At 48.3% G+C, this 27,086-nt stretch overlaps 1 protein-coding gene across 1 annotated transcript in view; it reads left to right on the top strand.

Moving 5' to 3' along the window:
- The window catches only part of HELZ (helicase with zinc finger), an 87,462-nt gene that overhangs the window by 21,843 nt on the left and 38,533 nt on the right, over positions 1-27,086 (top strand). Inside the window, exons 3-18 of the mRNA XM_040331214.1 lie at positions 607-643; positions 2,219-2,343; positions 4,316-4,372; positions 5,522-5,573; positions 5,680-5,755; positions 9,533-9,731; positions 10,072-10,179; positions 12,648-12,945; positions 16,130-16,397; positions 17,259-17,592; positions 18,769-18,899; positions 22,183-22,362; positions 24,336-24,437; positions 24,539-24,717; positions 26,017-26,135; positions 26,849-26,994. Of these exons, the coding sequence (XP_040187148.1) occupies positions 607-643; positions 2,219-2,343; positions 4,316-4,372; positions 5,522-5,573; positions 5,680-5,755; positions 9,533-9,731; positions 10,072-10,179; positions 12,648-12,945; positions 16,130-16,397; positions 17,259-17,592; positions 18,769-18,899; positions 22,183-22,362; positions 24,336-24,437; positions 24,539-24,717; positions 26,017-26,135; positions 26,849-26,994 (2,411 nt within the window). The remainder of the gene's footprint in view (positions 1-606; positions 644-2,218; positions 2,344-4,315; positions 4,373-5,521; positions 5,574-5,679; positions 5,756-9,532; positions 9,732-10,071; positions 10,180-12,647; positions 12,946-16,129; positions 16,398-17,258; positions 17,593-18,768; positions 18,900-22,182; positions 22,363-24,335; positions 24,438-24,538; positions 24,718-26,016; positions 26,136-26,848; positions 26,995-27,086) is intronic.

Here is a 27,086-nt window from a genome sequence, read left to right as displayed (position 1 = left end):
ATCTCCTTGCAGGGATGACCAGCGTCAAATGACGGAGGAGCGATTGGGCGCCCAGCGTCAAATGACGGAGGAGCGATTGGGCGCCCAGCGTCAAATGACGGAGGAGCGATTGGGCGCCCAGCGTCAAATGACGGAGGAGCGATTGGGCGCCCAGCGTCAAATGACGGAGGAGCGATTGGGCGCCCAGCGCCAAATGACGGAGGAGCGATTGCGCCCCCCCCCGCCCAGCGGAGGAGCAATGTGGGCATTGCTCCTCTGTGTGGCCTGATTGGCTGCCCCCGCACTCCGTGCGGCCTGCCCCTACACTCCGTGTGGCCTGATTGGCTGCCCCCGCAGTGTGGCCTGATTGGCTGCCCCCGGGCAGGCGCGTCCGGCAGCCTGATTGGCTGCCCCCGGGCAGGCGCGTCCGGCAGCCTGATTGGCTGCCCCCGGGCAGGCGCGTCCGGCAGCCTGATTGGCTGCCCCCGGGCAGGCGCGTCCGGCAGCCTGATTGGCTGGTTTCCCTGGCCAGCACAGACTCCATGGCTCAGTGGGGTAGAGAGCTGTGCGGGGGTTATGGAAGAATCTGTTACTGACCTTTGACTGTTTTTTCTTTCTGTTTTTCAGAAAAAGTATGACAAGGCCGACGAAGACTGTAAATTGGGTGAGTCCACATACTGCTTGTTACCATAACTTTTTATTGAAAAAGTTAAGATTGCATACAGCAACATATGACACAGCATACTTTTTTTTAATTATAATTGGCCCTCTTGGTGACTTTGGTGAAATCGGGGGGTCTTTTAAGACTTTTTTTTCCAAATCTTTCCTTCTCTCTCCATCTTGACTGAGCGAGAGGGGGAATGGATGAGGACAGAGGGGGACTGGAGGAGGATATGGGGGACAGTCCGGGATGATCGGTGCGGTGCTGGAAAGGAGTTGCAACCACCGATCTCCCTGTATACGTTTCATTAAAGCAGCTGAAAGCCGCAGGAGGGAGAGGAGGAGAAGCGGCTGTCATCTGGTTTATTGAAATGTATACAGGGAGATCAGTGATTGTAACTCCTTCCCAGCACCGCACCGATCATCCCGGACCGTCCAGGTATTGGGTTAAGCTTCGGAGCATTTGCCTCAGTACAAGTACTGAGGCAAATGCCCGGTATCGATACTAGTATCGGGACAGCCCTACTTGCTAGTCTTAATATGTTCCTTCCCCCCTCCTTACACCTATGCTGCCTACCTTATGTAAAAACAATTAATATACTTCACTATTTGTAGTCCAATCCAGTCCGGTCACGTGATCTGCAGCTCCGGCTCCCCTGTTTCAGTCAGCATCGCCTGCAGGGGAGAGGAGGGGAGGACTGACAATGGCTGGGACAAGGGAGCCTGTGAGTGATGTCATGGCTCCCAGAATTCTCAGCTGTTGTCGAATGCCTTCTCCTCTCCCCTGCAGCTGCTGCTGATTGACACAGCGGATCTGGAGCTGCAGAATACGTGACCAGTTTAAACTGGACTGAAATAGGCAAGTACATAGATCCTTTTTACATAGGGTAGTATATGTAGCGGAAGGGCTGGGTGGTGTTCTGGCTTGGGTGGTGGTTCTGGCTTGGGTGGTGGTTCTGGCTTTGGCTTGGGTGGTGTTGGTCTGGAATTCTTCTTTAAAGGCTAATTTCCTGTTACATGGAGCCATTATGCAGCCCCCCGGCCTTCACGCTGCCCCTCTTCCTCTTACCTGAATCGCTGGCTCTTGAAGCTTTTCTGTCCACAATATTCTTTATTGTATTTTTTTTTAATTCTTTTTATATATATATATTTTTTATTTGGTGCAGCTGTACATGACTGCATCATCCGTTCACAGATTCATTCATAGGATCTCTGATTGGAAAGATTACAAGTCCCTTCCGCCACCCCCAGTAGGGGGGGGCTCTCATAGTTGGCAATGGTACACAAGTGCAGTGACGCCGCCCCACTTATCCATTGATGACCCCCCCCCTTCTCCTGCTCCGTAACTAAAAGTCTGGGCTGGAGAAATAGTCTGCAGGAGAGTGTGACTTGCACCTGCGATCCTCTGATAACGGTTACAATGGTTTGCAGGTCACAAAATGCACCCCCCCCCCCCCAGGTTTTGCCCCGGATCTGTCCCACCATGAAAGGGGGGGGGGGCGGGCGATCTCTCGATCAGTTTTAAAATGGTATAATCCAGGAGAAGTGGCTACAACCTAAGTCTTGTGTGTCTCCGCAGTCCTCGGCGCCGGCCGGGCCCAGGTGGATGCCTCCGTTCACGCTGTACTTTGCTGTTTGCACCTGGAAGGAAAGCTGCAGGTTGTGGCAAGTGTGTTGTCCAAAACGCTCATCGGGGAACCTCTGGTAAGTGGAACTTCTTCAATGAGTTTTCATCCTCATCCTGCTAACATTTAGTATTTTTACATTTTTTTTTTCAGTTACTTCCTGGTTTCTTGCCTAGGCAAATAATGTCATACATCCCAGGAGTCTTCAGGGCAGAGTAGAAAGGGTTTTAAAAAATGTTTCAAGGGGAATATAGGCATGAGGGTATTTTTTTTTACTGAGAGATCTGGGGTACCGGTACGTCCTCGTGTTTCAGTGGTTATACCGGCATGGATGCCGACACCTACAGGCATTCTACCGGTAGTATCATTCTTTTCCACCCCCAATTCTCTCTTTTTTTTTTTTTTTTTTTTGCAGTAGTGATCTGAGTGGCTAATTAGCCTCTATCACTTCTGTGAGGGGCGGAAAGGGGGTTCCCACCCCTTCGCCTCTCCCAAGCTCTCCGGTCCCATTGCGGAGGCCGGTAGCAGATGCGATGGCGGGCCCTGTATGTACAGAGAGAGGAACTGACGCCGTTCTCACCACCTCTCTGTAACCCTGGAAACCGGGAGCGACGAGTAGTTTTTCTCTTCCGGTTCCGCCCCTTTGTTTACCTTGTGGCCAGGACAGCAGCCGATCGGACAGATCTGTGTCTGATCGGCTGCATGAGAGGCCAGAGGAGAGATTTGGGGTAATAGACCCCAAATCTCTCCATAAATAGGATCTCATCACGGCCCATGCTGTCTTAGGGGACAAGTGTGTGTGTGTGTGTTGTGTTTTTTTTTTTTATTATTATTTATTTGTGAAAGTGTGTTTTTTTTCCCCCCCCAAAAAAAAAACGTTGCGCAAATACTGTGTGTGCGCCAACCACATATGTTGGAAATCGCCGTGATTGTTGGGGCGAGAGCAATAATTCTAGTGCCTAAACTTCTCTGTAACTCTAAACCGTTAACCTGTAGAAATTTTTAAAACATCGCCTATGGAGATTTTAAGTAGTTTAGTCGTCATTCCACGAGTGGGCGTAATTTTAAACCATATGTCGGGTATCTGTTTACTCGGACCGCCGCACACTGATAAACGTCGGCTGTTTGAAGAGAGATAACTTTGTTATGGCAGCAACTTGCTACCATAACCCCGGTATCCATCTTTTCAGCCGACGGTTTCCGATAATGGTGGTCTCTGCGGCAGATTCGCAGCAAGATCACTTTTATCAGCGGCTGCAGAGGGCCCCCCTTCCGCCGCTCTCATGTGGCCGCCGCTTACCGGAGCCGTCGGCAGCAGTGGAGGCGATCGGGTCCTTCTGATGGCTGGGTATGGAGATGAGTGAACGGAAGATGTTTTGAAGTACCGTATTTATCTGCCTATAGCGCGCACTGGAGTATAGCGCGCACCCCTAATCTAGACATGAAATTCCTGGAAAAAAATGTTTTATTACTTAGTTTTGGTGTCTTGCCCGGCGTCCATCGGCGGCCTTGTCCGGTCCAGCGGCCTTCGTGGTGTCCTCTCCACTTCTCTGGACTCCCGTGCTGTCTCTGAGCCGATCCCCCCCGCACTGTGTTTGAACGCCGCTGCGGACATATACCGAGCGCAGTACATTCGGGCACGCTCGGCTCTTCTCGCATAACCACGAGGGGAGCCGAGCCTGGCAGTACACTCGGTATATGCTGGCGGCGGATTCAAACACAGCACGGGAAGCGAGTATCGGCGTATATCGCGCACCCACGATTTTGCCCTGATTTTAAGGGCAAAAAAGTGCGCGGTATACGCCGATAAATACGGTAATTTATTTTTAATTTTTATAGTAAAGTATTTTAACTTGTAAACAAGGATTGGTCCTTAAGAGGTTTTAACGGATATTGTCACTGGAATAAAGAAATCAATATAAGATATTCTCTCTCTCTCTCTCTCTCTCTCTCTCTCTCTCTCTCTCTCTCTCTCTCTCTCTCTCTCTCTCTCTCTCTCTCTCTCTCTCTCTCTCTCTCTCTCTCTCTCTCTCTCTCTCTCTCTCTCTCAGAATGGAATGGTAACCAAGGATCTCTCGCGGTTAAAATCGTTACTAGCGGAGATAGAGGTAAGTGAGGCCGATACGTCTGAATGTGAGAGTGATGTGTGGTCACTGCAGTAAAATGCAGACATGTTGCGTTTTATTGCAGCGCCCGGATCGCACTGCAATGTTAGGCAGTGCAACACAGCGCGCTGCATAACATTGCAGTGAATGAACTGTACTCTTTGTACACCGCAAATAAAGTTCATACAGAAAAAAAAGGAGGTTTTACGCACCACACTGCCCCCTAGCACAAAGTAGATGAATCGCGCACCACACTCTGCCGCCTAGCACAAAGTAGATGAATCGCGCACCACACTGCCCCCTAGCACAAAGTAGATGAATCGCGCACCACACTCTGCCGCCTAGCACAAAGTAGATGAATCGCGCACCACACTCTGCCCCCTAGCACAAAGTAAAGGAATCGCGCACCACACTGCCCCCTAGCACAAAGTAGAGGAATCGCGCACCACACTGCCCCCTAGCACAAAGTAGATGAATCGCGCACCACACTCTGCCGCCTAGCACAAAGTAGATGAATCGCGCACCACACTCTGCCGCCTAGCACAAAGTAGATGAATCGCGCACCACACTCTGCCGCCTAGCACAAAGTAGATGAATCGCGCACCACACTGCCCCCTAGCACAAAGTAGATGAATCGCGCACCACACTGCCCCCTAGCACAAAGTAGATGAATCGCGCACCACACTCTGCCGCCTAGCACAAAGTAGATGAATCGCGCACCACACTCTGCCCCCTAGCACAAAGTAAAGGAATCGCGCACCACACTGCCCCCTAGCACAAAGTAGAGGAATCGCGCACCACACTGCCCCCTAGCACAAAGGATGCAGTGTGAATTTGCCCTAAGCCCTCATTCACATTGACCGTGGCTTTGAAATAGTTGAAATCGCACAATTGACAGCAGCATGACCCATGAAAAAGAAGAGGGGAGAAGAGATGCCGCCATGCCCAGCGCCGGATCTTTTCTCCCCTCTTTACCCCCCCCCCCCCCTGCACATGGGAAAGGGGGAGGTGGGCAGAGAAATAGAAAGTTTTTTTACCTCGGTGCAAGGAATGCAATTCAATTAAGATTTTTTTATTTTATTTTTTGTATTGCTTTAATCCCCAGCCTGGCCTGGTCATGTGACTTGCTGATGTGCTCTCTTGTGTTTTCAGAATGTCGGTTGCATTGTCCGCAGCAGTTACCAGGGGGAGGATCTGGAAGATGGTACGTTCCGCACCTCTTATAAGGATTTTGGGGCCCCTGTTTGCTCCATTATTGGTGACTTGTTACAGTCGTATGAATTGTCCGTTCTGTCATTGTATTCCTGCAGGAACTCAGGACGGGTGGCAATATAGGCCACCACCACGGGGGGTTACCAGCAGCGAGGAGTACACTCTGTGTAAAAGGTATGTGCGCGTTTATATCTTGCTGGGGATTTACCCCCCCATAAAGAATGCACATTGAGGCTGCTCTGCTCGCTCTTTATTGGTACGAGGGTGGCTCCCTGACCAAGTTGTAGTTTTAACCTCTGCGCACTGACGGTTCCTGTCCCTTTAAGAAATTAATGATGTCGGGAGGTGGGGGCGTGGCTTAAAGTGGTTGTAAATTCTCAAGGTCTTTCACCTTTTTTTTAAAGGTAAATTTTTATTTTGAAATTTTTGTACATACAAAACAGACAATACAAGAAACACACATCCTAGGCGAACATCGCCCGGTACATCATTTTACAAAACTTTGGTAGCTGGTACACATTGAGCATTTTCATAAAAACACACAGAGAAAGGTGGGAGAAAAACAGAATCGTTAATTTACTCACTTAGATCTATTCAACGGGCAGAGGTATCAGTCAAAGTTCAAGGAGCAGGAGGTATGGTGCTCTCGGAATCAACCCAAGAGCCCCAGACCTTCAAGAATTTTTTTGGACACCCTCTGGCCTCATATGTCACCTTATACAGCGGTATAGCACGATTGATGGTGGTGAGCCAAAAGGTAATGGTAGGTAAGGATGGAGACTTCCAGTGGAAGGTTATAGACTTCTTAGCATAGAACAGTACTATCCGCAGGAAGGTTTGCATATTCTTAGATATAGTCTCGTCATCAATGTGGCCCAGTAAACACCTCAGAGGATTACATATATTGGGTATCTCAGTCAGCGAGCTAATGAAGGCCGTGACCTCCGACCAGAACTTTCTAATCGGAGCACACTCCCACATCATATGAAAGAACGTGCCATCAGCCGCGCCGCATCGGGAACATAGCGCTGAGGGGATTCTGCTGAGTTTGAACAGTAAGCATGGTGTGAAGTAGGATCTATATAACAGTTTGGTCTGTATTACCTTGTCACGGGACGAAACGACAGAGGGGACCTGGAGGGGCAATACCTAAGGTCTTTCACCTTAATGCATTCTATGCATTAAGGTGAAAAACCTCCTGTGATGTACTCCCCCCCCCCCCCCCCCCCCCCCCCCAGAGCCCCCCTTTTACTTACCTGAACCCGCAATCTTTCCAGCAGCAGCTCCAGCCAGTGTCTCGGATCCTCCGTTGGCTCCCGCTGCGGTCATTCAAATCCAATGGCGGGGGGGCGGGCCGAGTCCTGCCTGTCTGTCAATAGAATCGGCAGCAGGACAGGGGAGCATGCCCGCACGAGTGCCCCCCCAGGGAAATAACCTCTCCGGTACACTCAAGAAGAGGAGGACCCAGGAGCGCCACAGACGGACCCCAGAAGAGGAGGATCGAGGCCGCTCTGTGCAAAACCAACTGCACAGAGGAGGAAATAAGTGTGACATGTTTGTTTAAAAACAAAAAAGATTTTACAACCCCTTTAATCGTTGAGGCCTAACCTTAACTCTAAGGTTTAACAATTATGCCCACTAGGGTTCAAAACGCGTTTGACCTCTCCTGTTGGGGCCTCAACACAGTGATAATAAAGGCACTTTTTTAAAATAATGAACATGTTATACGTTGCTTCTCTGTTTAATGGTTTTGCACAAAGCAGTCCCAATCCTTCTCTGCTTTGGTTCCTTGCTGGCAGGCCTAGCCCCTCCCTTCCTGCTAAGTTCCACCAGATCATGCAACTGGGGGAATCCAAGCAGGCTCGCTCCGGAGCCATTGCTCTGTGTATCCATTCACACAAGGAGCTGCGTCTTTGCCCCACCCCCTCGCTCTTCTCTTTGGCTGTGCTTGACAAGAGGAGGTAGAGTCTCCAAAGAGACGTGTCTCTTGTGCACATCGCTGGATCGCTTTAGAGATCAGGTAAGTATTAGGAGGTGCTGGGGGGGAGGCTACTGTAGAATGCATGAAGGTGAAAAAAAAACCTTCAGGCTTTAGAGCCACTTTAAGGCCACTAGGGGCAAAACACGTCTGAGGGACCTCCTCTATTGAGACCTCAACGATGAAGCCCAGTAGTAGTGAAACGCACCTCTCCTGTTGGTTGCCTCAATAATTAAGCCCACTAGAGAGTGAAACTCGTCTGAGGGACCTCTTCTTCTGTTGATGCCTTAACAATTACACTCACTAGAGAGTAAAACGCATCTGTTGGGACCTCCTCTGTTGGGACCTCCTCTGTTGGGACCTCCTCTGTTGGGACCTCCTCTGTTGGGACCTCCTCTGTTGGGACCTCCTCTGTTGGGACCTCCTCTGTTGGGACCTCCTCTGTTGGGACCTCCTCTGTTGGGACCTCCTCTGTTGGGACCTCCTGGATGAAGCCCACTAGGAGTGAAACGTCCCTGAGTGGACCTTTCCTGTTGGTAACTCATTGATTAAGCTCACTAGAGAGTGAAACGCACCTGAAGGACCTCCTCTGTTGCCTGAACAATTAAGCTCACTAGGAGGGAAACTCGTGTAAGGGATCTCTCCTGCGGGTGGAGAGCAGAGCGGAAGCCATCTTTAGTTTTGGTCGCAGTGAATCGGCGCCTTGTGTGCAAATTAGGGGTGCAACGGATCGTCATTGATCCGTGATCCGCACGGATCAATGACTTCGGATCGGCACACACGTGATCCGTGGTGTGCCGCGGGACTGCAGAACAAAGTGGTAAAAAAACACATTGAAATTGTCTCCGCTGTTTGCACACAGCCCCGCCTGCTCCTAACCACGCTGTGATAGACAGAATGCGTGTCCAATGCGCTGATGTGTTTTGTCTATTACAACGTGGGCTTAGGAGGAGGTGGGGCTGTGTACGAGCAGGAGTGGAGACGGCGGTGAGTTCAGTTTGTCTCTGCTAGAAACCATGTGCTGCTGCCGTCCATCCGTTCCCCCCACACTTCTCCCTGCTGGCTCTGATAACCCCCCCTCCCGTCCGTCCGTTCCCCCCCCCCTCCAGCTGCCGTCCGTTCCCCCCCCCCCTTACAGCTGCCTTCCGTCCGTTCGTTCCTCCTCCCCCAGCTGACGAGTCTCCTGTCCTTGCTGCAAATAGCACACAGTGAGATGGGTAAGCTATGCTCTTCCCATCTCAACTGTGAGGACTGTTTTTGGAGCTGACAGGGTTAACAAAGAGAACCTGTCACCTTCAATTGCTATGACACAGGGAATTGTTTTCTCTTGTGTAATAGCAATAAAGTTAAAAGTAAAAAAAAATAAGAAATAATTCAATTAATAAAAAAATAAGTAATTAAAAAGTAAAGAAGAAGAAAAATATTAAAAATAAGAAAATTATACAAAAATTAAAAAAGTAAAAACGACAAGCTACAAAAAAAAAAAAAGTGATAATGTAATAAAAAAAAAAGAAGAAACAAAAAATATTTGAACTAACCGTGCCGCCCCTGCCATCCAACTGCTATTCTCCGGGGGGGGGTGGTTCGGTTGGTGGGGAGGGGGTGCATTGCAAAACCTGGCCTTGGGGTGGCAGGGAAAGGAAATCCAGCCCTGCTGGCTGCCCTCTCACTTCTTCCACCCTGGCGAGGCGGCAATTTGGGGCACAGTGAGGCGGCAATTTGGGGCACAGTGAGGCGGCAATTTGGGGCACAGGGAGGCTGCAAATTTTTTTTTTGCTGATCCGAAAAATGATCCGATCCGTGACTCCTGATCCGAGGAACGATCCGAACCGTGAGTTTTTTGATCCGTTGCACCCCTAGTGCAAATTGGTTGCCATTGTTCTGTAAGCGATTTTTGAAGACACTTTGCAGTATTTTATACTTGGTTGGGCGTACATCCACAGATTGGTAATGGGATTTTGTTTGCTCTGCAGGTTCCTGGAGCAGGGGATATGTCGGTACGGAGCGCAGTGTACATCGGCGCACTCCCAGGAGGAGCTGGAGGAGTGGCAGAAGCGGTACGCCTCGCGGCTCATCCGCCTCAAGCAGCAGAAGGAAAACACGCAATGTTCGGGGAGCTACATGGAGTCTCTGATCGAAAAATGGATGAATTCCTTGTCGCCAGAGAGAGTGGTGAGTCGCTCCACACTTGTCCTAATGGAAGAAACGTTCTGTGCTGGCGGTAACAGCCAATAAGATGGCAGCTAAGAATTTGTTCTCAGAGGGTGGAAGGCGCTTAGATGGTCGGGGAATTGGGACTATTTAATAAACATAAATTATATCTAAAAGGCCAAAAATATTATGTACGTCTCTGTGGCTGGACATGAAACCTTTTATGCGGGACTGTCCTGCTGGATGAGAGTCCCAGTACACAGCAAGTGGATGGGCACCGGTTCTCAGGGTGAACCCGGAGACTTGGGCTGTGGTGGGGTATTTATGCGGCATGTAACGTGTCTTCTGTTTTCTTCTCCAGCTCAGTGAATGCGTGGATGGAGTTCATGTGGAGTACAGCCCAGATCTGTCTGTCACTGTTACTACCAAAAAGTCACAGCAGACCTGGACCTTCCAGCTGACATGTAAGGTAGGTGCCCTTACCCCTCTCCTGTCCTCCCTATATGCCTGTGCGTGTTATACGCCAAGAAATACGGTATTTATCAGTAGGACAATGGACAGTGTCAGTAAGGCAGAGATTAGTGTTAGGGGTTTATTTATTTTTTATTATTTGTTCCAATTTTTTTAGGAGCCCCATTGGGGTCTTTGTTGAAATATTAGGGGTTGTCCCCAGAAAAGTAATAGAGGGGAAGTCTTCCAATGGGGACACTAGTTCTGGTGATTTAGGGGTCCCCAAGGAATTCCCTTAATTTTTAGGGATTTTCTCCCACTTCCTGTTTGGCTATGGGACAGGAAGTGAAGGAAAATCTCTGCAATGGGACACAGATGGTGAAAAAAAATGCAACAAGGGTTATAACCCTCTCCTGCTCTATCCAAAATGGGAAAAATAAGTTTTGCCCATAGTTCTACTTTAACGCAGTGGTCTTCAAACTTTGGCTGTGGAGCTGACTGCAGGCCTTTGCCTTCTCTTATCCAGCCCTTGGGGCACTATTCTTCCCGCTGATAAGACATTCACCTATACCTTTGATGGGGAACCTCGGCACCCCACATGTTTTGGAACTACATTTCCCACGATGCTCAACTACACTGCAGAGTGCATGTGCATCATGGGAAATGTATCTCAAACATCTGGGGTGCCCAAGGTTCCCCATCACTGACATATACCTTTTAGACCTCTTTCACACTGAGGCACTTTTCAGGCGCTTTAGCGCAAAAAAGTTGACTATAAAGCTCCCAAAAGAAGCCTCATCTGCAATCCCAATGTGAAGGCCTGAGGGAGCCCTTTCACACTGCCAGCGCCTGAAAAACGCTGGTAAAGCTCTGGTAAAACTAGCAGCGATTTACCAGCGTTTTTCGAGCACCAGCAGGGCACTTTTAACGCCCGCTAGTGGCCGAATAAAGGGTTGCAACTGGCCACAAAGTGCCGCTGCCAAGGCGCATTTCAGGCGCTTCCCATTGATTTCAATGGGAAGGGGCGCTTTAGGATCGGTGTATTCACTGCTCCAAAAGCGCTGCAAAGAAGCTGCTTGCAGGACCTTTTTTGATGTCCTGCCAGCGCAGCGCCCCAGTGAGAAAGCCCTCAGGCTTTCACATTGGGATTGTAGATGCGGCTTCTTTCAGGCACTTAAAGCGGAGGTTCCATTCCAAAAAAAAAAATTAAAAGTCAGCAGCTACTAACACTGTAGCTGCTGACTTTTAATAAAAAACACTTACCTGTCCTAGCCGCCAGCAATGTTGGCCCCCGCCGAGGCCGATCCTCTATCCTTGCAGCTCCAAGCGCCGCCATCCACAGTAAGGGAAATGGGCAGTGAAGCCGTATGGCTTTACTGCCCGTTTCCTACTGCGCATGCGCGAGCAGCGCAGCGCTTTGTGACTGGGCCGGCTGCTTTCTGGGACACGCACAGTTCCCAGAATGCAGCGCGCCCCATTCACAAGAAGACACCGAGTGTAGGAGGAGGAGGAAGAGAATCCACAGCGGAGGATGAAGAGGCAGATTCGGCACTTCTGCATATTTATTTATTTATTTATTTATTTTTTCGATTTTTTTTTTTTTTTTTTTTTTTTTTTTTTTTTTTTTTTCGGGTGGAAACTCCACTTTAACAGGCGTTATTTTTAGTGCTAAAGCGCCTGAAAAACGTCCAGTGCGAAAGGGGTCCGAGCGTTAAAATAGCACCTGAAAAGCGCCTCCAATGCCTCCCCATTTTGAAAGTGCGAGTGCTTTCACACTGGGGGACGGTGCGCTTGCGGGACTGGAACAAAAGTCCTGTAAGCAGCTTCTTTGGGGCGGTTATTCCCATAGCGCTGGCCATTCATTCCATGGGCAGGAGCATTTTGGGAGCGCTGTACAGCATTCCCAAACCACTCCAAAGATGCTGCTTGCTGGACTTTTTCTATTGTCCTGCAAGCGCACTACCCCATTGTGAAAGGGGTTAAAAGCACCGTGTTGTGGCGCTTCCGAAGCACTTTACAGGAGATTGCGAACTGCTGCCCATTCATTTCAATGGGCAGGGGCGCTCTTACACCGCCCGAAAGATGCTGCTTGCTGAACTTTTTTCCCGTCCCGCAAGTGCACCAGTGTGAAAAGTCACATTAAAATTAATGGGAGGCGTTATTTCTAGCGCTGAAACGCCTGAAAATCGGCTCAGTGTGAAAGGGGTCTTAGGTTGGTGAGGGGGCAATGCATTACAGTCGGTGACAATTTTTCCGGAACTCTGCACTAAAGAATACCCGTATTTGGTAGAATCGGAGTCTCCTCCATTGTAAATGTAAGTCCTATGCCAGTGCTATCCGACTCCCTATGAGGGTGGTAACTGTCGGACAGATGAGGGGATCACACTGTCCTGTGACAAGGTATAGCAGATGATAGGGGGGGAGGGGGGGGGGATGGGGAGGAAGATTTCCATGAATGTTGACTTTATACCGGTTTGAATTTTGCAGCCTGCAAGAATCCTTCACCGGGTAGCACTGCTGTACGATGCACACAGACCTCATTTCAGTATCGTGGCAATATGCGCCGGAGACGGCAACACCCAGATGTCCCAGGAGGTGCCGGAAAGCTGCCAGGAGTGGGTGGGCGAGAACCTGGCGCAGAACGGGACGGATCATTGCTTGTACCAAGTAGTCATCAACTTCTCCACCGAAATATTTGGGACCTTCCGGCAAACCGTAGTGTTTGACTTCGGCGAGGAACCGGTGCTGATGCAGAGGATCATGGTGGACGCCGCTTCAACTGAAGGTACCTCTGATCTGTGACGATGGCGGGACACACTATGTACATCATGAGAGATGGTGGATGGAGATTATTGTATATGAGCTGGTTCTGTACCGCTCACCAAGCATGTTTTATGTATGTTTTGGACATTGAGCTATGCTAAAAAAAAAAAAAGTTTAAAAAAATGTTTCCCCAACGTGTTCGAATGATCACTCGCAAAAAAGTCCACATAATAAAGTTGTCCCACGGTCCAGCAATGCGGCAGCCCAAGCTCTCCTTCTCCCTCTCCCTCCCCTCCCCTTTCCTTCTCCCTCCCCTCCCATTTCCTTCTCCCTCCCCTTTCCTTCTCCCTCCCCTCCCCTTTCCTTCTTCCTTCTCCCTCCTCATTCCTTCTTCCTTCTCCCTCCTCATTCCTTCTCCCTCCTCATTCCTTCTTCCTTCTCCCTCCTCATTCCTTCTTCCTTCTCCCTCCTCATTCCTTCTTCCTTCTCCCTCCTCATTCCTTCTCCCTCCTCATTCCTTCTCCCTCCTCATTCCTTCTCCCTCCTCATTCCTTCTCCCTCCTCATTCCTTCTCCCTCCTCATTCCTTCTTCCTTCTCCCTCCTCATTCCTTCTTCCTTCTCCCTCCTCATTCCTTCTTCCTTCTCCCTCCTTCTTCCTTCTCCCTCCTCATTCCTTCTCCCTCCTCATTCCTTCTCCCTCCTCATTCCTTCTCCCTCCTCATTCCTTCTTCCGTCTCCCTCCTCATTCCTTCTCCCTCTCCCTCCTCATTCCTTCTCCCTCTCCCTCCTCATTCCTTTTCCCTCTCCCTCCTCATTCCTTTTCCCTCTCCCTCCTCATTCCTTTTCCCTCTCCCTCCTCATTCCTTTTCCCTCTCCCTCCTCATTCCTTCTCCCTCTGCCTCCTCATTCCTTCTCCCTCTGCCTCCTCATTCCTTCTCCCTCTGCCTCCTCATTCCTTCTCCCTTTGCTTCCTCATTCCTTCTGCCTCTCCCTTCCTTATTCCTTCTCCCTTCCTTATTCCTTCCTTATTCCTTATTCCTTCCTTATTCCTTATTCCTTCCTTATTCCTTATTCCTTCCTTATTCCTTATTCCTTCCTTATTCCTTATTCCTTCTCCCTCTCTTATTCCTTCTCACTCCCCCTTCCTTCTCCCTCTCACTCCCCCTTCCTTCCTTTTCCCTTCTCCCTCGCATGGTGGTTAGTTCTTGCGGGCTCGCTCCAGTGATGCAGTCGGCGGCTATAGCTGCTCACTGTTACTCGGCCCGCCCCACGGCATGCTGCGTCTTTTGGTGCGATTGACAGCATCGTGAGCCAATGGCTGCGCTGCTTTCAATCAACCAATGAATGAGCCGAGAAACCTGCATGTTCACGGCGCGGGACTTTCGAGGGGTCAGGTAAGTAAACGGGGGGGGGTGCTAATCCACAGATGTTTTTTCACCTTTTATCTTTACAACCCCTTTAAGGTCCCCCCTATAGCAACTTTACTGCTACGGGGCAGCCACTCTGTGCAGAATCGCGTCAATTTACGTGATTCTGCACTTCCGGGTTTTGAGTGTGCATGCGTGTACTCGCTCCTGCTGTGACCGCCAGGACCCGCCGATCGTTTGTTACTCTGACAGAATAACAGTCTGCGGGCAAAGGGAAGGGCCACCTACCTCTGGGATGGCTCAGATGAAGCGAGCAGAAGTTAGAGCGGGTACTCTTCAAAACTATATACCAACCCCCCAAGGGAAGAAAAGGTGCCCAAAAGTTAGAGACGGGCGAGAGGGAGGCGGGCAGGAAAGCGGAACTTCTCTTTTGGTTTAGGTTCCACTTTACCCCTTTTTGCGCCGGCCGCACACAACCATGCGGCCTCTCGGTGGGCCTTGGGCTACTTGCAATCAGGAACTTACCGATTTATGTGCCAAATCGCTTCCAGCATCCTAAACCCTTTATAGGGCCGGGAGGACACCCAGTTGCTTGCGCCTCTTCCTGTGCTGATCTCCATGGATGGCCCTTCCGCTGAGGTGATCTGATTTGTATTACCATGGCGCGATGTCCTGGTCTCTGCAGTCCCGCCAGCTCAGCCTGTGAAGATGTTCCGTGTTCAGAGTAGCGGATAATCTCAGTCGTGTTATTACAGAAGCCTCGGGCTCATCAGAAGGTCATCGAGTTTTCTTCTCCACTTCCTCTTTCCGGCTGCTCAGCTAATCGCATAGAATAATGAGAGGAGACAGAGAATATTCACATTTCCGTCACCATCTGTTCACATTAGGTGATGGCGAGATGGAAACGTTCTCCATGTAACAAGGAGAATATCTAAAACGATAAAAATCGCTCCTATAGTTACGCCTTCTTTTCTTCCAACCAAATAAAACCAGTGATAGTGGTGAGCAAAATGCTTGCACTCTAAAGTGAGCAAAAATGTCTCTAAGGTTGTAGTTGTCCAGATAATAAAAGTTATCATCCACTCCTGGACAGTGACTCCAAACCCCAAAGTGCAACAAGTGGTCACCACTCCCCTCCGACACCACACTCATCAGGAATAATCCGCATGAAGAGCAGAATTCTCCCAATCACATTGGTTGTTCCATCAATGGCTGGTATTCTCCATCATAGCAATCGTCAATGAGACAAAGAACGAAGCACATAGCGTATTCCCGTTCAAACATTTATTATTCAATGAAGTCGTATTCAGCAAGGAAGTCGTAATGACGAAACGTGTTGGGGCGGGGCCGTACGGTAACAAAACATTCAAACATTTGTTAACCACTTGAAACGGAAGTTCTGCTCACAATTATTATTTTTTATTTTCAAAATCGGCAGCTAGTAGTACTTATGACTGATATTTTTTTTTATACATGGTAGTATGTGCCCCCCCCCCCAGGGGTGGGGGGGTACACATTATCTGGTCAGCATATCCCCCCCGGAGTGTGCAGTATTACTGGGTAAGCTTGTTCTGCATGTAATAATGTTTCTTGTATTTCACGGCCTGATTGTCGCAGACGATTCACAAATCGGTCCCACCTGTGATTGGTCTGTGTATATTGATCCTTAGTCTATGGTCATAGTGAGATCTGTGTGTATTCAGCCGCAGGGAGGACTACAGGTTTCAGCATAGACCGGCCTCTGTCCTGTGTACGGTTGTGGGGGTGCAGAGGGGGTGGCAGTTGCAGCCCTTGCAATGTGTGTCTCGCTCTCTCATGTTGTCCGCCTCTCTCCGCAGACCTTGAATACTTGATGCAAGCCCGGCAGCAGCTGCTAACGACGGCGAAACGCTGGGACTCCATGTCCAAAACCATCGTGGAGTATGAGCCGAACGAAACTACTGAAATTGAGAGGAGTCTCCTCAGCCGATACCAAATCCCGCTCTCCGCAGACCAATTGTTTACCCAGTCTGTGCTGGACAAATCCCTGACGAAGGCCAATTACCAGTCCCGCCTGCACGACCTGCTTTATATCGAAGAGATTGCACAGTACAAGGAAGTCAGCAAGTAAGTGTCGCCTTTCCACTTCCTGTCACATGACCTCCATCAGATTTCACAGCAGGGATAGGAAAATTCCAGTCCTCCAGCTATTGCAGAACTACAAGTCCCATGAGTCATTGCAAAACTCTGACAGACATAGGTGAGGACAAGGCTGGACCATAAAATACAGACATAGGTGAGGACAAGGCTGGACAGACATGGGTGAGGACAAGGCTGAACCATAAAATACAGACATAAGCGAGGACAAGGGTGGACCATAAAATATAGGCGAGGACAAGGGTGGACCAAAAAAACGGACATGAGTGAGGACAGCCTTGTCCTCCTCAATGTCTGTATTTTATTGTCCAGCCTTGTCCTCACCTATGGTCCAGCCTTGTCCTCGCCTATGTCTGTGTTTTTATTTTTCTGCCTTGTTTTCACCTACTGTCCAGCCTTGTCCTCATCTATGTCTGTATTTTATTGTCCAGCCTTGTCCTCATCTATGGTCCAGCCTTGTCCTCACCTTTTGACTGTATTTTATTGTCTAGCCTTGTCCTCGCCTATTTCTGTATTTTATTGTCCAGCCTTGTCCTCGCCTATTTCTGTATTTTATTGTCCAGCCTTGTCCTCACCTATGGTCCAGCCTTGTCCTCACCTATGGTCCAGCCTTGTCCTCACCTATGCAATGGTCCTATAGCCAATTTAGTTTTTCCACTTCCAAGTTTTTGATCTTTTCCTGATGAGAGGTTCTTGGTAGGGACTTCCCTCAGGTCCGTACGTGGCTCCTCCCCCTCTTGGGAAAGGTTCTGCTTCTGTCACTTTTGCTGGTGAGCGTTCATGTCTATATGTGCCGTTTTATTCATCATCACAATCTTTCTTTTTTCTCAGGTTCAACATCAAAGTGGCGCTGCAGTTGGTGGCGAGCTTCATGCTGACGGGCGTGTCCGGAGGGGCGAAATATGCCCAGAACGGGCAGCTGTTTGGGCGCTTTAAACTCACTGAGACACTTTCTGAAGACACTTTGGCCGGCAGGCTGGTGATGACCAAAGTGAACGCGGTGTACGTGCTCCCCGTCTGCAAGGACAAATCCCCGCAGACTCAGGGCAGCAAAGAGAGGGTCTTCGAGGCCCTCATAGAAGAGAAAACCAAGGACTACATCTTCCTTAGAATATGCAAGGACTGCTGCGACGAGCTGCGGCTTCGACCCGACCGGGAAATGCAGGTGAGGCCAAAGATAGGAGACTGAAGAGTCTTCACTGTGCGCAGAGGCAGCAAAACACGCGCATGCTCATTTTATTTCAGGTTCTGCAAGTCTGTACTGTTGTCTTTTCACCTGCTTCTTTTTTTTTTTTTTTTCAATTTGAAAACAAACGTTCTACTTTCCCGCTCTGTGTAATGGTTTTGCACAGAGCAGCTCGGAATCCTCCTCCTCTTGGGTCCCTTGCAACTCTTCTGGCCCCTCCCACATGCAGAGTGCCCAAACGGCAAGAAGTTTGCTATGGGGGGCACCTGAGCTGCTGCCCTTTGTGTCCATCAGCCTCGGCTTGGCCCTTCTCTCTCCTATAGTATGGGGGGGGGGGGGGCAGAGTGCCTCTTAATGCATAGAATGTATTCCCACCATCCCTGTGCTGAGTTCCCGGGTCTATACCCCCCGCTGTGCCCATTGTGAGGGGTTCCAACCATCCCTGTGCTGAGTTCCTGGGTCTGTACACCCGCTGTGCCCATTATGAGGGCTTCCCACCATCCCTGTGCTGAGTTCCCGGGTCTGTACACCCGCTGTGCCCATTATGAGGGCTTCCCACCATCCCTGTGCTGAGTTTCCGGGTCTGTACACCCACTGTGCCCATTATGAGGGCTTCCCACCATCCCTGTGCTGAGTTCCCGGGTCTGTATACCCGCTGTGTCCATTATGAGGGGTTTCCACCATCCCTGTGCTGAGTTCCCGGGTCTGTACACCCGCTGTGCCCATTATGAGGGGAATCCCACCATCCCTGTGCTGAGTTCCCGGGTCTGTATACCCGCTGTGTCCATTATGAGGGGTTCCCACCATCCCTGTGCTGAGTTCCCGGGTCTGTACACCCGCTGTGCCCATTATGAGGTGTTCCCACCATCCCTGCTGGAGTGTTTTACACCAGGGGTGGCAGCACAACACTGGTGGAGGTAATTTGGGGGGTTTTCTCCTTCATGGGTTAAGCATCATTCTGGGAATCCTGTGTACTGTTCAGGTGAGATTTAGGCTTCTTCTCACACGTAGATCTGTGTTCTGTCTTCCCTGCATTCTCAGGGGCCCCCCCCCCCTCTGATCTCTCACACAATATACCGGTCCCCAGTTTTCTTCCTGTCTCTACGGTTTATTTGGCTCCCCTTTTCTGATGTCATGTGTGTTTTCTTCCTGCAGGTGGAGCTGCAGTTCCAGCTGAATAGGCAGCCATTGTGTGAAATGCACTACGCCTTGGATCGAATACGAGATAACGGTATTCTCTTCCCAGAAATCAGCGCCACGCCCCCCATACCGTGGAGCCCTAACAGGTACGTTCACCGCCCCCCGTAGACCGCCAATGCTACTGCACCTTCCTTTTAGAGAACCTGTCACTTCTGCGGAGTATCTTCAGTCTGATAAGAACGGGCAGTTGTTTCAATCTACTCCCATTTGCAAGTGCGTACAATCACCAAGTCATGGTGGCATGTGGCCGTTTAGCCGCCTACGCCGGATTCCAGCGATGCGAAGAAGTGGATTCTGCAATGACCAGTGCATCTCCCAGGCTGCTTTCTTTTATATCGTTTTGGGGTTGCTGTGAGGGGGGCAGATTCTGGAGCAGCTGTGCAGGACAACCAATCAACTCCTAGCTTTTTTTTTCAAATCTTAAAGTGGTATTAACTACTTAAGGACCCCTTCACGCCGATATACGTCGGCAGAATGGCACGGCTGGGCACATCCATGGCTCTTTAAGCCCAGCCGCGGGGTCGCGCGCGTGACCTGGTCCGAAGCTCCTTGACCGTGGGACTTGCGGACCCGATCGCCGCTGGAGTCCCGTGATTGGTCTTCGGAGCTGAAGAACGGGGAGAGGTGAGTGTAAACACAGCTTCCCCGTTCTTCACTGTGGCGCTGTCATCGATCGTGTGTTCCCTTTTTTATAGGAAACCACAATTGATGACGTCACACCTACAGCCACACCCCCCTACAGTTAAAAACACAGATGAGGTCATACATAACCTCATCAGCCCCCCCTTGTGGTTAACTCCCAAACTGCAATTGTCATTTTCACAGTAAACGGTGCATTTTAAATGCATTTTTTGCTGTGAAAAAAAGGATTTTTGTACTCACCGTAAAATCCATTTCTCTGAGTTCATAGACGGACACAGCCTTCATTGACCTTAGGGTTATGCTTCTTCCTACCAGGAGATTTAAGTCCTGGTAGGAAGAAGCATAACCCTAAGGTCAATGAAGGCTGTGTCCGTCTATGAACGAAAGAGAAATTATAAAAATGCAAAACTATCCCCTTTTTTGTAAACACTATAAAATTTTGCGCAAACCAATCGATAAACGCTTATTGCGTTGTTTTTTTTTTTTTTTTTTTACTAACAATATGTAGAAGAATACGTATCGGCCTAAACTGAGGAAAACAATGTTTTTATATATTTTTGGGGGATATTTATTGTAGAAAAAAGTAAAAAATATTGCTTTTTTTTTCAAAATTGTCACTCTACTTTTGTTTAAAGCGCAAAAAATAAAATACGTATCGGCCTAAACTGAGAAAATAAAATGTATATCTTTTTTGGGGATATTTATTATAGAAAAAAGTGAAAAAAATATTATTATTTTTTTTTCAAAACTGTCGCTCCATTTTTGTTTATAGCGCAAAAAATAAACGCAGAGGTGATCAAATACCACTAAAAGAAAGCTCTATTTGTGGGGGGGGGGGGGAAAGGACGCCAATTTAGTTTGGGAGCCACGTCGCATGACAGTGCAATTGTCAGTTAAAGCGACGCAGTGCCGAATCGCAAAAATTAGCCGGGTCCTTTAGCTGCCTAAAGGTCCGGGTCTTAAGTGGTTAAAGCATTTTTGTTATTCGCAGTTTGTATTTTTGGCATCATAACAATGATCGCTGATCACGGCTTGAGACGCGTTCCAGCTTCAGACAAATGACTTTGGCGCACATCGGCTCACACTGGTGCCAGGACAATAATGGCGGGAAGACACCGACTCCATGTCACATTATTATGTCATTACATAGCGGGGGATGGGAGCGGGCACAATGCAGCTAAATTTACCCCCCTTCATCGCTCCGCTCCGGTCTGCCAGCTTTTTTTACTTGGAAAGAGGGAGCGTGCTGCGATTAAAGTTTTATCAGATATATTTTAGGTACTTTGTGCTGTAGCATGATCAATCCTCTGGACCGGGCCTCAGACGCCGTGTCTGTAGTGTGGATTTGTATTGTCAAAGCAGCTGAATGTTCATAAATATTGGGTCTCGCATGGGGTCGCACATTGGGGTCGCACATTGGGGTCTCGCATTGGGTCGCACATGGGGTCGCACATTGCAGCTCAGAGTAGTGTTAATGCGAAGAGGTCCAGATACAACATTATTCCAATAAAGGTCAGAGGTACAATTCGAAAAGTAACCCAACGCATTTCAGGAGTTTGATTCCAAAAGTGTCCAAGGCGTTTCAGGAATACAGTTCAAAAAGTAGCCAACGCGCTCGCTCCCTCGCTCTGTCTCGCTCCCTCGCTCTGTCTCGCTCCCTCGCTCTGTCTCGCTCCCTCGCTCTGTCTCGCTCCCTCGCTCTGTCTCGCTCCCTCGCTCTGTCTCGCTCCCTCGCTCTGTCTCGCTCCCTCGCTCTGTCTCGCTCCCTCGCTCTGTCTCGCTCCTCCTCCTCCTCCTCCTCCTCCTCCTCCTCCTCCCCATCTCTCTCTCTCTCTCTCTCTCTCTCTCTCTCTCTCTCTCTCTCTCTCTCTCTCTCTCTCTCTCTCTCTCTCTCTCTCTCTCTCTCTCTCTCTCTCTCTCTCTCCCCCCCCCTCTCCCTGTGTGTATGCAAGGCAGGCTTGAGCGGAATTCCGTCGGCAAAAACCACACGCTTTTATTTTATTTATTTTTTCCGCCCGACTGGAAAACTGATCGTGTGTACGGGGCATAAGAGAAAATGGGGTCCACATAAGACGCTCTATTTTGAAAACAAGCTGCTAAAAACTTGCATCAATCCAGTTATAAGCTAGCATTTAAAAACAATCGTTCCCGGGATGCAGTTCACTTGTATACACACTCGAATAGCGTGGTAACATCCGACATGGACTCCGCCCTACATGTTTCGTCAGATGTGATGTCATCTGGGGCATGAATTTTTTTATTTCTTAATATTTTTCTCTCTTTTTTTTTTTATTCCGTTTACGAATACTGAGTTTCAGCTCCACAAATGACCAGATTTTGGTGTACTGTCAGACGGGGGGAGGGGGGTAGATTGCTTAGTTTCTGGTCGATTACTTGCAACCGTTTTTTGGAATGATCCAGTGGATGGAAAGAAGTTTAAATTGTATGGGACAGTGATATGCGTACATTACTAAGCAGGAAGCCTTCAGGAAATATGGAGCCTCTATATCAGTGATGGAGAACCTCGGCACCTCAGATGTATTGGAACTACATTTCCCATGATGCTCATGCACTCTGCAGTGTAGATAAGCATCATGGGAAATGTAGTTCCAAAACATCTGGGGTGCCGAGGTTCCCCATCACTGCTCTCTCTATAAGATCTATGTATAAAGTAGTGACATTATAAGTTGCACACTGTTGATATTTCGCTGTCTCTGCCCCCCACAGGCAATGGGATGAACTGTTGGATCCAAGACTGAACGCAAAGCAGAAGGAAGCCGTTTTGGCCATCACTACACCCCTGTCTATACAACTGCCACCCATTTTAATCATCGGCCCCTATGGAACAGGCAAGACCTTCACCCTGGCTCAGGCTGTGAAGCACATTCTCAAACAGCAGGAGCACAGGTAAGAGGAATGATACGCCATGACGTCTTCTAGAACTGTATAAAGGGCTTTTCCACTTGCTGACCCACCCTTTTCTGGCACTTTTTTCTTTTTTTTTTTTTTCTTTTTTTTTACAAGTTTAAATCTTTTTTGCTACAAAATTACTTGTAACCCCCAAACATTATATATTGTTTTTAGCAGAGACCCTGGAGAATAAAATGGTGGCTTGTTGCAATCCGATTTCATTGCTACTTGTGACTTCATTTAACAGAAGTCAATGCAAATCGAGATTAAATTGCAAAAAAAAAAAGTCCAGAAACATTTTTCAAAGTTGCTACAACTTGAGTTGCAACAATTTAAAGGGGTGGTTCACCCTAAAAACTACTTTTTTTTTATTACACTGCCCCCCCTACATTACAATACGATTAAGGCTATTATTTTTTTTTTTTGATGCTGTACATACCTTTGTACAGCATATTCACCCGTGGCTTCCGGCTTCCGAGTCCCGCGGGAGTGGGCGTTCCTCACATGTCTGTGATTGACGTTTTGACCAAAAACGAGCTCCCCCCCGTCGCGTAAGCCGCGTCACGGTTGGCGAAAGGAGCCGAACGACGAGTCGCGATATACTGCGCATGCGCATCGCCGTTCGGCTCCTTTCGCCAATCGTGACGCGGCTTACGTGACGGGGGGAGCTCGTTTTTGGTCAAAACGTCAATCACAGACATGTGAGGAACGCCCACTCCCGCGGGACTCGCAAGCCGGAAGCCACGGGTGAATATGCTGTACAAAGGTATGTACAGCATCAAAAAAAAAATAGCCTTAATCGTATTGTAATGTGGGGGGCCAGTGTAATAAAAAAAAGTAGTTTTTAGGGTGAACCACCCCTTTAACCACTTGCCAACCGGATAAATTCTGACACTTTAATCCTATACAGTAATACCTTGGATTGCGAGTAATGTTTATGGGCGTTTTGCAATACAAGGTTGTGTTTTTATTTATATATATATATATATATATATATATATATATATATACGGTACTGACTCGATTTGTGAGCGTTGTCAAATAAGATGAGCAGGATTCAAGTCTCTGGGGTGTGCAGTACCGCATGTGGCCAGAGGTATGGTGGAGCCAGAGCTTTTCGAAGATGCTAGGAGATGCTCCTTTCCCAGTGTCTCCAGGTGGTCTCCGAGAGTTTCCGGGGCCCCACACGCCTCTGGCCACATGCGGTACTGCATACACCAGCAGTGGCACTGGAACGCGTTATCTAAGTTTCCATTGATTCCTATGGGGAAACTCGCTTTGATATGAGTGCTTTGGATTACAAGCATTCTTCTGTAGCGAATTGTGCTCGTAATCCAAGGTATACTACTGCATATGTAAAAATCTGTATATTTTTGGAAAGAAAATTACGTAGAACCCCCCCCCCCCCGAACTTTTTTTTTTTTTTTTTTTGCAGAGACCTTAGGGCAGCGATGGGGAACCTTGGCACCCCAGATGTTTTGGAACTACATTTCCCATGATGCCCTTGCACTCTGCAGTGTAGTTGAGCATCATGGGAAATGTAGTTCCAAACATCTGAGGTGCCGAGGTTCCGCATCACTGCCCTAGAGAATAAAATGGTAGTCGTTGCAATTTTTTTATGTTGCACGGTATTTGGTCAGCGGTTTTTCAAACACAATTTTTTTGGGGGAGGAAAAAATGAATTTTAATGTAAAATTGTGGCTCAGTTGCCTGTTTTTATGGCTCCCTTTTCCTACCACCTGTGTGAATGAGGCCAAATTGAAAAACGGCAGACCTGCTGGACGGATCAGCATGTGGGAAAAAAAATAAATAAATGAATGCAGCCGCCACATCTAAGAACTGGCAATTTGCAATTTATTGCATGTTTGTTTTTGTGGTTTATTACCTCTTGCCTCTTTGAGTGTATATAATATGTTCATGGAAGTCCGGTCTCTCCCCATGTATGAATATTCTTTATTTTTCCTCCGCAGGGTTCTAATTTGCACCCATTCTAATAGTGCTGCTGACCTCTACATCAAGGATTATCTCCACCCATACGTGGAAACAGGGAATCCCCAGGCTAGGCCGCTCAGGTAAGGCAATGTGTTTTATATGTCATTGTGTCCATGGTAACGGGGATTATCAGGAGGAACGTGCTCTTTGACCTTCTTTTTTTTTTTTTTCTACCCCGCAGGGTATATTTCAGAAACCGCTGGGTGAAGACGGTGCACCCGGTGGTCCATCAGTACTGTCTCATCTCCAGTACACACGCCACCTTCCAGATGCCACAGAAGGAAGACGTCTTGCGACACAGGGTGGTGGTGGTGACACTCAGCACCTCCCAGTACTTGTGCCAGCTGGATCTGGAACCTGGTGAGTTAAAGTGATTTGTAATGGTAAAATTAAAAAAAAAATAACAAAAAAACTGTAAAGGTAAAATAGAAAAATGTGAAGGTAAAACGTGTTCTACTTACCAGCTCTGTAATGTTTTTTCACAGAGCAGCCCCGATCCTCCTCCTTCTTGTATCCCCATGCTGCTGACTATCCTGGCTCCTCCCCCTTTGCGGAGTGCTCCCATAGCAAGCCACTTGCTATGGGGGGCGCCATTGCGGGGCTTACGCCCAAGCCATTAACACACAGCAGCGCGTCTTGGTCCCGCCTACCGCCCCCCACTCAATGCTCACTGTCTGCGATTGACAGCCTTTGGCTCCTGCTGCTATGAGCCAATAAGGAGGCAGAGAGACGCGGCTCTCGTGCACATCTATGGATCAAGATCAGGCTCAATTTTTTTTTATTTTGAGGCGGGGTTTCCAAGGTTGGTGCAGCATCTGTCCCCCACAGAGTGATCAAAGACTGCTGATCGCACGGTTCTTACAGCTCCGTGAGCAGAGCTGGTGACTGTCCGGCACGTGTGTGCTGTGAACACTGTTTTACGTTTGTGAGCACCGGAGGGGGGGGGGCACTTAAAAAATAATAATTTAATTAAATATATATATTTTTACAGCAACCCTATTTTACTTTTATTTTATTGCTTTTATTGCTTTTTTTTTTTTTTTTTTTTACTATCGCAAGAAATGTAAACTTCCCTTGTAATAAAAAATAAAGCTCCTCTTTATGAAGACATCTGGGATCTATAAAACCCCAGTTCATGCCTCTACCCTTGAAGGCATCGGATCACAAAAAAAAAAATAGATCTGATGCTTTCCAAAAAAAGCTGATTAAGGTGGTAATTAAGCTCCCTTGGTGCCTTCTCTGCATTAAATTTACCTTAGATTCTGTAATTTATATGTGTTCGGGTTTAAAGGGATGAGGTGGCACCCCTACTCCTAGATCATAGAGGTGAACAGAGATGAAGAGCCAACGTGTTTCGACTGTCTAGCCTTAATCAGGGCTGAGTGAAAGTCGGCCATAATTAGGGCCTGAAGGCTGAATTTTGGTGGCTGTTTAATGTCAATTCAATGAAGGATAATTGCCATTTGACGTACACCTGACTATGTGTCTCTCTAGTGGTCTGCAGTATACAGAGGCATCGGTAGCCCCATAGTCAGATCACCGGGAGGACTGAAGGAAGTCGGCAGCACCTCTACACCGGTTTGCATTTGCAGATCGGTGGCTCCATGAAGGCCACTTGTGTCTCATGTGTCCTGTTTTTTTTTCTTTTCTCTATTTCAGGTTTTTTTACACACATCCTTTTAGATGAAGCAGCACAAGCAATGGAGTGTGAAACCATCATGCCTTTGGCTCTTGCCACCAAAACCACTCGTATTGTCCTGGCGGGGGATCATATGCAGGTGAGGATCGGTACCTCGTCTTCTTTACTTGTTCAGTGTTATCCCTCAGCTGTGTGTGTAGGCTAGTAGAAGGTGTGTTTAGAATGTGGTGATCACAGTAGGGATTGGTGGGTGGAGGATTCCTCTCCGATCTAGCTGTGGGAACGATTCCTCCGATCCAGCTATGGCAGGGGTGTCAAACTGGCGGCCCTCCAGCTGTTGCAAAACTACAAGTCCCATGAGGCATTGCAAGGCTAACTGTTACAGGCATGACTCTCACAGGCAGAGGCATGATGGGACTTGTAGTTTCGGAACAGCTGGAGGGGCCGCCAGTTTGACACCCCTGAGCTATGGGAACGATTCCTCCGATCCAGCTATGGGAACAATTCCGCCTATCCAGCAAGCTCCCCCCTCACTGCCACCGACCTCCAACGTCTCATCTGCTATCAAATAAAATAAAGTGCTGTCCAAAAAAAAAAAAAATCAATAAGTGACTGATATAAAAAAATCAATGTGATCATATAAGAAGCAGTTTTTTTGTTTGCTAGACACACACCATAAACAATAAAACAGTAAACTGCTTATTAAAATACAAATATTGGTTGAGTGATGGTGATCATTCATTCATTCATACATACATACATACATACATACATACATACATACATACATGTAGAAGTGGATGGAGAGATGATGTGATTGTATAACTGATGACATTTCTGTTTCTCTTCCAGCTCAGCCCCTTTGTCTACAGCGAGTTTGCCAGGGAGCGCAATCTTCACGTGTCCTTATTGGACCGCCTGTATGAACATTACCCCGCCGAGTTCCCGTGCCGCATTCTGCTCTGTGAGAACTACCGCTCACATGAAGCCATCATCAAGTAAGCACCACTCATGGATTTTTTATTTTTAAACATTCTTTATTTTAATTTTTTTTTATGTGTTTTACAGTAAAATATAACAAAATGAATAC

The sequence above is a fragment of the Rana temporaria genome, chromosome 12 (genome assembly GCF_905171775.1).
Source record: "Rana temporaria chromosome 12, aRanTem1.1, whole genome shotgun sequence".
Lineage (NCBI taxonomy): Eukaryota > Metazoa > Chordata > Amphibia > Anura > Ranidae > Rana > Rana temporaria.
The sequence above is the reverse complement of the archived record's forward strand: the minus strand, read 5'-3'. Positions and strand labels throughout refer to the sequence as shown.